This window comes from Mobula birostris, chromosome 5 (assembly GCF_030028105.1).
Source record: "Mobula birostris isolate sMobBir1 chromosome 5, sMobBir1.hap1, whole genome shotgun sequence".
NCBI lineage: Eukaryota > Metazoa > Chordata > Chondrichthyes > Myliobatiformes > Myliobatidae > Mobula > Mobula birostris.
The window spans coordinates 205,970,505-205,979,489 of NC_092374.1; the positions used below are offsets into that span (position 1 = coordinate 205,970,505).

At 50.3% G+C, this 8,985-nt stretch overlaps 1 protein-coding gene across 1 annotated transcript in view; it reads left to right on the forward strand.

Annotated features, from left to right (window-relative positions):
- Positions 1 to 8,611, forward strand: part of LOC140198485 (complement C2-like) — a 183,207-nt gene extending 174,596 nt beyond the window's left edge. Inside the window, exons 18-19 of the mRNA XM_072259571.1 lie at positions 5,767 to 5,816; positions 7,778 to 8,611. Of these exons, the coding sequence (XP_072115672.1) occupies positions 5,767 to 5,816; positions 7,778 to 7,924 (197 nt within the window). The 3' untranslated portion in view covers positions 7,925 to 8,611. The remainder of the gene's footprint in view (positions 1 to 5,766; positions 5,817 to 7,777) is intronic.
- Positions 8,612 to 8,985: the final 374 nt, after the last annotated feature.

Consider the following 8,985-nt stretch of genomic DNA (forward strand, 5'->3'; position numbering starts at 1 on the left):
CAAACCGGAGACTGCAGTCCTCGGAGATGTAGGACAGATGTCGCTGCTGGCGGGACGACCAGGGGTCGGACACCTTCATGAACGCAAAGGTAAGCGGTTTGTGGTCTGTAAACGCGGTGAAGGGCCTACCTTCTAAGAAGTACCTGAAATGCCGGATTGCCAGGTATAGTGCCAATAGCTCCCGGTCGAAAGCACTGTATTTGAGTTCAGGTGGTCGTAGGTGTTTGCTGAAGAACGCCAGGGGTTGCCAGCGACCCTCGATGAGTTGTTCCAGCACTCCACCGACCGCTGTGTTGGATGTGTCCACCGTGAGGGCAGTAGGAACGTCCGTTCTGGGGTGCACTAGCATCGCGGCGTTTGCCAAGGCTTCTTTGGTTTTAACGAAAGCGGTTGCGGCCTCTTCGTCCCAGGTAATGTCCTTGCCCTTACCCGACATTAGAGTGAACAGGGGGCGCATGGTTCGGGCTGCTGAGGGGAGGAAACGGTGGTAGAAATTCACCATACCCACGAATTTCTGCAGGCCTTTGATTGTGTTGGGTCGGGGGAAGTTGCGGACCGCGCCTACCTTGGCGGGCAGCGGGGTTGCCCCGTCTTTAGTAATCCTGTGGCCCAGGAAGTCGATGGTGTCGAGTCCGAACTGGCATTTGGCTGGGTTGATTGTAAGGCCGAATTCGCTCAGGCGGGAGTAGAGCTGGCGGAGGTGGGACAGATGCTCCTGCCGACTGCTGCTGCCTATGGAGATGTCGTCCAAATAGATGAATGCAAAGTCCAGGTCGCGTCCCACCGCGTCCATTAGCCGCTGGAAAGTCTGTGCGGCATTCTTTAGACCAAACGGCATTCGGAAGAATTCGAAAAGGCCGAACGGGGTGATGAGTGCTGTTTTGGGGATGTCGTCGGAATGTACCGGGATTTGATGGTATCCCCGGACGAGATCTACCTTGGAAAAGATCCTTGCGCCGTGTAGGTTTGCTGCGAAGTCCTGAATGTGCGGCACAGGGTAGCGGTCTGGCGTTGTAGCCTCGTTCAGTCTGCGGTAGTCACTGCATGGTCTCTAGCCCCCCGTTGCCTTGGGCACCATGTCAAAGGGGGAGGCCCATGGGCTGTCGGACCGTCGTATGATCCCCAATTCCTCCATCTTCTTGAACTCCTCCTTCGCCAGTCGGAGCTTGTCCGGGGGAAGCCTTCGAGCACGGGCGTGGAGGGGTGGTCCTTGGGTCGGGATGTGGTGCTGTACTCCGTGTCTGGGCATGGCTGCCGTGAACTGCGGTGTCAGTACTGATGGGAAATCCGCCAGGACCCTGGTGAATTCGTCGTCGGACAGCGTGATGGAGTCCAGGTGTGGGGCTGGCAACTGTGCTTCACCCAGGGAGAACGTTTGAAAAGTCTTGGCGTGGACTAATCGCTTCCCTTGCAGGTCGACCAGCAGGCTGTGGGCTCGTAGAAAATCCGCCCCCAGGAGTGGTTGGGCCACGGCGGCCAGTGTGAAGTCCCACGTGAACCGGCTGGGGCTGAACTGTAGCCGCACCGTGCGGCTGCCGTAGGTTCGTATTGTGCTGCCATTTGCGGCCCTCAGGGTGGGTCCCGGTTCTCTGTTGCGGATATCATAACTCGTTGGAGGTAAGACGCTGATCTCCGCTCCGGTGTCGACCAAAAAGCGGCGTCCCGACTGCTTGTCCCAGACGTACAGGAGGCTGTCCTGATGGCCAGCCGCCGTAGCCATCAGCGGCGGCTGGCCCTGGCGTTTCCCGGGAATTTGCAGGGTGGTCTGCAGCGGCGGGCCTCTGTGCCCCACCGCTGGTAGTAGAAACACCATTGTTCGTTGGGCTCCGCACTCCCGTCGCCGGATTTTGTAGGCTCTGCTGCCGGGCCTGGTCTGGTCTGTCGTTGGGCACGCGGCTTGGTGATCTGTGCGACGGATGCCCCTCTCTCTTTCCTGGCATTCCACAGCACATCTGCTCGGGCCTCCACCTCCCGGGGGTTGCTGAAATCTGCGTCGGACAGCAGCAGGCATAGTCCTCGGGCAGTTGCTCTAGGAACGCCTGCTCAAACATGAGGCAGGGTTTGTGTCCTTCAGCCAGGGCCAGCATCTCGTTCATTAATGCTGACGGCGGCCTGTCTCCCAAACCATCCAGGTGCATTAAGCGGCGTGCTCGTTCGCGCCGTGAAAGTCCGAAAGTCCTTATGAGCAGGGCTTTGAATGCTGTGTATTTGCCGTTCTCCGGGGGCGACTGTATAAACTCCTCAACTTGTGCAGCTGTCTCCTGGTCGAGGGAGCTCAGCACGTAGTAGTAGCGAGTGGACTCCGAGGTTATCTGCCCAATGTGGAATTGAGCTTCTGCTAGTTCGAACCATAAGTGGGGTCGCAGCGTCCAGAAGCTTGGCAGTTTTAACGGAACTGCGTGAACAGATGCGGCGTCAGTCATCTCTGGTCCAAATATCGTTTGAGCCGTCGGGGTCACCAATTGTAGCGATGTGCTACATACAGCGCTAGAATAACCACACGGAGTCGGTGAGTTAGAGTTGCGATGAAAAAGATTTATTCAAACTTCGCGGCCTGCTTTAAAGCCTTCCCGTTCCCGCCCTCCCTGGGGCGGGATTGCTGTGGGGAATGCATATTCCCAGACCCTTTCCGCACGCGGGATTTTCCCCCTGCTGATGAAGATGTTCTGGAGCCCTTTTTGGGGCCGGCCCTCTGACTGTGCGCGCTGTTGTGAGCCGGTTCGTGTGTGCTGGAAAGTGGGTCGCCACAATATCTCTCTTTTTCCGAACCAAGTTTCCAATATCCCTTGAAAACCATGGTTCTCTCAAACTTTTAACCTTTCCTTCAACCTAACAGGAACATAAAGATTCTGTACCCTCAAAATTTCACCTTTAAATGATCTCCATTTCTATATTACATCCTTCCCATTAAACAATTTGTCCCAATCCATTCCTTGTAAAACCTTTCGCATCTCCTCAAAGTTAGCCTTTCTCCAATTAAAAATCTCAACCCTGGATCCAGACCTATCCTTCTCCATAGTTATACTGAAACTAATGGCATTGTGATAACTGGATCCGAAGTGCTCCCCAACACATACCTCCGTCACCTGACCTATCTCATTCACTAACAGGAGATCCAACACTGCCCCTTCTCTAGTTGGTACCTCTACATATTGCTGCAAAAAACTATCCTGCACACATTTTACAAACTCCAAACCATCCAGCCCTTTTACAGTATGGGCTTCGCAGTCTATGTGTGGAAAATTAAAATCTCCCACAATCACAACCTTGTACTTACCTCAAATATCTGCTCTCTCCTTACAAATTTGCTTCTCGCTCCCCATTAGGTGGTCTACAATACATATATTGATGATAGGCATTGATTGTTTGAATAGTCAGAGGCTTTTTCCCAGGGCTGGAATGGCTAGCACAAGAAGGCACAGTTCTAAGGTGCTTGGAAGTAGGTAAAGAGGAGATGTCAGGGGCAAGTTTTTTACACAGAGAGTGGTGAGTGCATGGAATGGGCTGCTGGCGACAGTGGTGGAGGTGGATATGATAGGGTCTTTTAAGGGACTCCTGGACAGGTACATTGAGCTCAGAAAAATAGAGGGCTATGGGTAACCCTAGGTAACTTCTAAGGTAAGGACATGTTCAGCACAGCTTTGTGGGCAGAAGGGCCTGTATTGTGCTGTATCTTCTATGTTCCTATTAATACTATATTCTGTCATCATATTTGACTTACCAAAATGAACCACCTCACACTTATCTGTGCTGAACTCAACCTGCCATTTCTCAACCCAGTTTTGCATCCTACCAATGTCCTGCTTTCACCTCTGATAGCCCTCCACATTATCCACAACACCCCCAACCTTGGTGTCATCAGCAAATTCACTAAGCCATCCCTCCACTTCCTCATCCAGTTTATTTATAAAAATCACGAAGTGAAGGGGTCCCAGAACAGATCCCTGAGGCATGCTATTGGTCACCAAGCTCCATGTAAAATATGACCTGTCTACAACCACCCTTTGCCTTCTGTGGGCAAACCAATTGTGGATCCACAAAGCAATGTCCCCTTGGATCCCATGCCTCCTTATTTTCTCAATAAGCCTTGCATGGGGTACCTTATCAAATGCCTTGCTGAAATCTATATACACTACATCTACCGCTCTTCCTTCATCAATGTGTTTAGTCACATCCTCAAAAAATTCAGTCAGGCCCTTGACAAAGCCATGCTGACTATTCCTAATCATATTTTGCCTCTCCAAATGTTCATAAATCCTGCCTCTCAGGATCTTTTGCATCAACTTACCAACTACTGAAGACTCACTGGTCTATAATTTTGTGAGCTATCTCTACTCCCTTTCTTGAATAAGGGAACAACATCTGCAACCCTCCAATCCTCCCGAACTTCTCAAGTCCCCATTGATGATGCAAAGATTATTGCCAGAGTCTCAGAAATCTCCACCCTCGCCTCCCACATAGCCTGGGGTACATCTTGTCAGTCTCAGAGACTTATCTAACTTGATTGTTTCTGAAAGATCCAGCACATCATCTCCTTAATGTCTAAATACTCAAGCTTTTCAGTCCGCTGTAAGTCATCGCCAAAATCCTTTTCCATAGTGAATACTGAAGCAAGGTACTCATTAAGTACCTCCACTGTCTCCTCCGGTTCCATACACACTTCTCAACTGTCACACTTGATTGGTCCTATTCTCTGACGTCTTGCTCTTCACATACTTGTGAAGATGCCTTTAGGTTTTCCTTAATCATGTTCGCCGAGGCCTTCTGATGGCCCCTTCTGGCTCTCCTAATTTCATTCTTAAGCTCCTTCCTGTTGGCCTTATAATTTTCTAGCTCTCTATCATTACCTAGGTTTTTTGAACCTTTTGCAAGCTTTTTTTTCTTCTTGACTAGATTTTCAACACCCTTTGTACACCATGGTTCCTGTACCCTACTATCCTTTCCCTGTCTCATTGGGACGTACCAATGCAGAAGACCACGCAAATATTACCCTGAACATTTGCCTCTTTTCTGCCGTACATTTCCATGAGAACATCTGCTCCCAATTTGTGCTTCCAAGTTCCTGCCTGATAGCTTCATATGTCCCCTTACTCCAATTAAACACTTTGGATTGTCCGGGCCAGTGCAGCAGCAGTGGGTCATTGCTGAGGGAAACGCGCCACCCACGTGGGCGAGATCAGTGTACTGAGCTTGGACCAGCAGCCCATCTCTTGGCATAAGACACAGGAGCAGAATTAGGCCATTCAACCTATCGAGTTGGCTCAGCCATTCCATCATGTCTGATTTATTAATCCTCTCATCCCCATTCTCCTGCCTTCTCCCCGTAGTCTTTGATACCCTGATTAATCCAGAACCCATCAACCTCCATTTTAAATATACCCAATGACTTGGCCTCCACAGGCATCTGTGGTAACGAATTACACAGATTCACCACCCTCTGGCTAAAGAAGTCCCTCCCCATCTCTGTCGAAACGGACATCCCTCTGTTCTGAGGCTGTGTCCTCCGGTCCTAGACTCCCCCACTACAGGCAACATCTTCTCCACAACCGCTCGATCGAGCCCTTTCTATATCCAAAAGGTTTCAATGAGAACCTCCTAAATTCAAAAGAGTACAGGCCCAGAGCCATCAAAAGCTCCTGATTCATTTACCCTTTCATTCCCAGAGTCCTTGCTTTTACATTCTGGTCCTCTTCAAATGGATGCTAGTGTTGCATTTGCCTTGCTTGCCCCCGACTCAACCTACAAGTTAACCTTCTTGTTTCACAGGTGACTCGGGAGGGTCGCTGTTCATCAACAAGATGAGACGGTTCTTCCAGGTGAGTCTTGCCCGACGAAAGGTCACGGGATGGGGGAATGAGTGAGCAGGAGGGACAGACTGCAGAGGAGCCGTCGGCTGAGTGGGGAATGTGACCCAGCCTGTCTCGAACCCCAGAAACTGCTCGAGTTATTCTGAACCACAGCTGTTGGCTAATGCACAGCAAGATCCCACAAAATGGTCATTGCACCATGGTAGCGTAGTGGTTAGAATGACTCATTGCAGCTCAGACATTCCAGATTTGGTGTTCAATTCCGGTGTCATCTGTAAGGACTTCATGTGTTCTTCCATGACCACATTTGTATCCTCCAGGTGCTCCGGTTTGCTACCACAGTCCAAAGATGTACTGGTTATTGGGTTAACTGGGCACTGTAAACTGTCCTGTGATGCGGCTCGGGTTAAACCGGTGGGTTGCTCTCCATAAGGGTCTGTTCTGTGCTGTATATCTTCTCCCTCCACAGAGAGATATGTGACCATGAGAAGCCATGGGCTGTGGGGGAGTAAAAGCACGGGGAGATCCCGTTTTCTGGGGAAAACACGGACACGATGGGCCGGGCGGCCTGTTCCAGGGCAGTACACACGGTTCACGTGGTTGTCAGTGGGCCGCGCTGTGGCTGCAGTAACGGGGCCACTGTGCACTGTGGTCAGTGGACGGACAGTAGATGGCAGAGTGTGGGAAGATGTTGCGGTGCGGGTGAGGAGCGTGATTGAGTGCTGGGGGGTGGAAATGACGGGTGCATGGGAGGCTATGGTAACGCTTTACAGTTCCAGTCACCCTAGTTCAATTCCCTCCACCGTCTGTAAGTAGTTTGTACGTTCTCCCCGTACCCGCGTGCGTTCCGGTTTCCTAACACCCCAAAGACGGACGGGACGGGGTTTGTAAGTTGTGGGTATGCTATGTTGGCAATGGACGCACAGCAATACTTGCAGGCTGCCCCAGAGCACATCCTCGGGTGTGTTTTATTTACCTTTTATCTTATATTTCTACGCAATATATCACCACATAAAATAAAAATAGTAAAATAAATAAATCCACACCTTTATACTGATTTGGTCTGTATGAAGAGTGGTTTATAAATGTTATTATTATTATATGACCCATCACCCCTCTGCGACCCCTACCCCACCCTCTTGGGCCCTCAATGCCTCACATTCCACACAAACCACAGCTGTCTCCAAGCCCCTCACCTCTCTTCCTCGACACTCAAAGCACCCTGGCCCCGGTCAACTCACCAACAACAACCTCCCAACTTGCACTTCTTACCATTACACACGCTGTAATCCCAATGCTTCCCCGCAACCCCTGGCAACGTTATCGAGCACCTTCCACCTTTGCTCTATCCGCAAAACAAAAACACACAGGATATCCCCGTGGCCAACCATTTTAATTCCAACCCCCATGCCCATTTCGAAACCTGGTCCATCGCCCCCACTCAAGCCACTCTCAGGTTGGAGGAGCAAAGCCTCATACTCCTCTGGGGAGCCTCAAACTTGATGGAATGATTGCTGTAATTTCAGGTAATTTTTCCCCTTCTTTTCCCTCTTCTGCAGTTCCCCACTCTGCTTCCCCTCTCCGCTGATCTATTCTCCACACATGCCGATCACATCCCCCTGGTTCCCCTCCTCCTCCCCTTTCTCTCATGGCCCAATCTTCTCTCCTATCAGATTCCTTCTCCTCCAGCCCTTACCCTGTTTTACCTATCACATCCCAGAGAGTTACTTCATCGTCCCTCCCCCGTCTACCTGGTCTCACCTGTCACCTTCTATATTGTCCTCCTTCCTCTCGCTCCCACCTCTGGCATCGTTCTCCCTCATTTCCAGTCCTGGAGAAGTCAGCACAGATGCTGCCTGACCTCCAGCGTTTTGTGTGTGTTTCTCTGGATTTACAGCTTCTGCAGAATCTGATGTATTTATTGTTAACGTTGGCTGATTCTGACAGCGCGTCTCTTCTGCTCTCCGCAGGCAGGTGTGGTGAGCTGGGGATCGATAAACGTGTGTACAGACTTCAATCCTGACAGGAAAAGTGCCCGCGATTTCCACATCAATCTGTTCAAGGTGCAGCCGTGGCTCAGGCAGTCGCTTCAGGGGACACTGGTGTTTATCGATTAGGAGGAGGAACGCAATGAGCCTCTACTCACCGATCGAGTCCTCTTTCCCCGCCCTTGATGAAAGTCAGAGAGACACAACATCATGAACCAGGCCCTTTGGCCCATCTACTCTGTGCCAGACTATTAATCTGCCTCGTCTCATTGACCATTGCCCTCCATACCCCTCCCATTCCTGTACCTATCCAAATTCTTCGTCAACGTTGAAATCAAACCCGCATCTGTCTGTGCTGGTAGCTCATTCCACACTCCCACCATCCTCAGAGTGAAGAGCTTCCCCCTCATGTTCCCATGAAATATTTTACCTTTCACCCTTCACCCATGACCTCTAGTTCGAGTCTTACCCAACCCCAGTGAAAAAGCCTGCCTGCATTCGCACCCGTAAATTTGTTATGAGAAGGAGCCCTTCGCCCTCCTCCAGAATCTAAATCTGAACGTGAACCATAACGAGAATCAGGTTTATATCACTGACATGTATCTTCCAATGGAGGGTCATATCGGAGCGAAAAGTTAGGTTGCTCTTAGTGTTGGTGAGAAGGTCGGGCCGACTTCGTTCTACGATCTATGAAATTTATGGTTTTCCAGATGCACTGCAGTACAGTATAATCATGAACAATTCTGTAAGTTACAACAATAATTATTTAAAATAAATATTCCTTAAAATAAATAATGCACAGAAAGAGTAAAAGAATGAGTGAGTTCCAGTCAATGGTCTCGGCCTGAAACATCGTCAGTTTATTCCTCTGCAGAGCTGATGTCTAATCTGTTGAGTTCCTCCAGTATGTTCTGTGTGTTGCTCTAGATTTCCAGCGCCCGCAGATTTGCAGTACAGGCCATTCAGCCCGCACTGTTGAGCCGAACTTTTAAACTACTCTCAGGTCAACCTTCGTCAAGCGCCCTCGCTCGGTCCTTTCAGTGACGAGGAACCGCAGTGTGGGAAAACCTGGAGTAAAGCACGAGCCCCTGGATGAAACAATACATGGTGTCGGGCTAAAGTGTCCAGTCTTTATTCTCCCCCATTGATGGTGTCTGACCTGCTGAGTTGCTCCAGCATTGTGTGTGTGT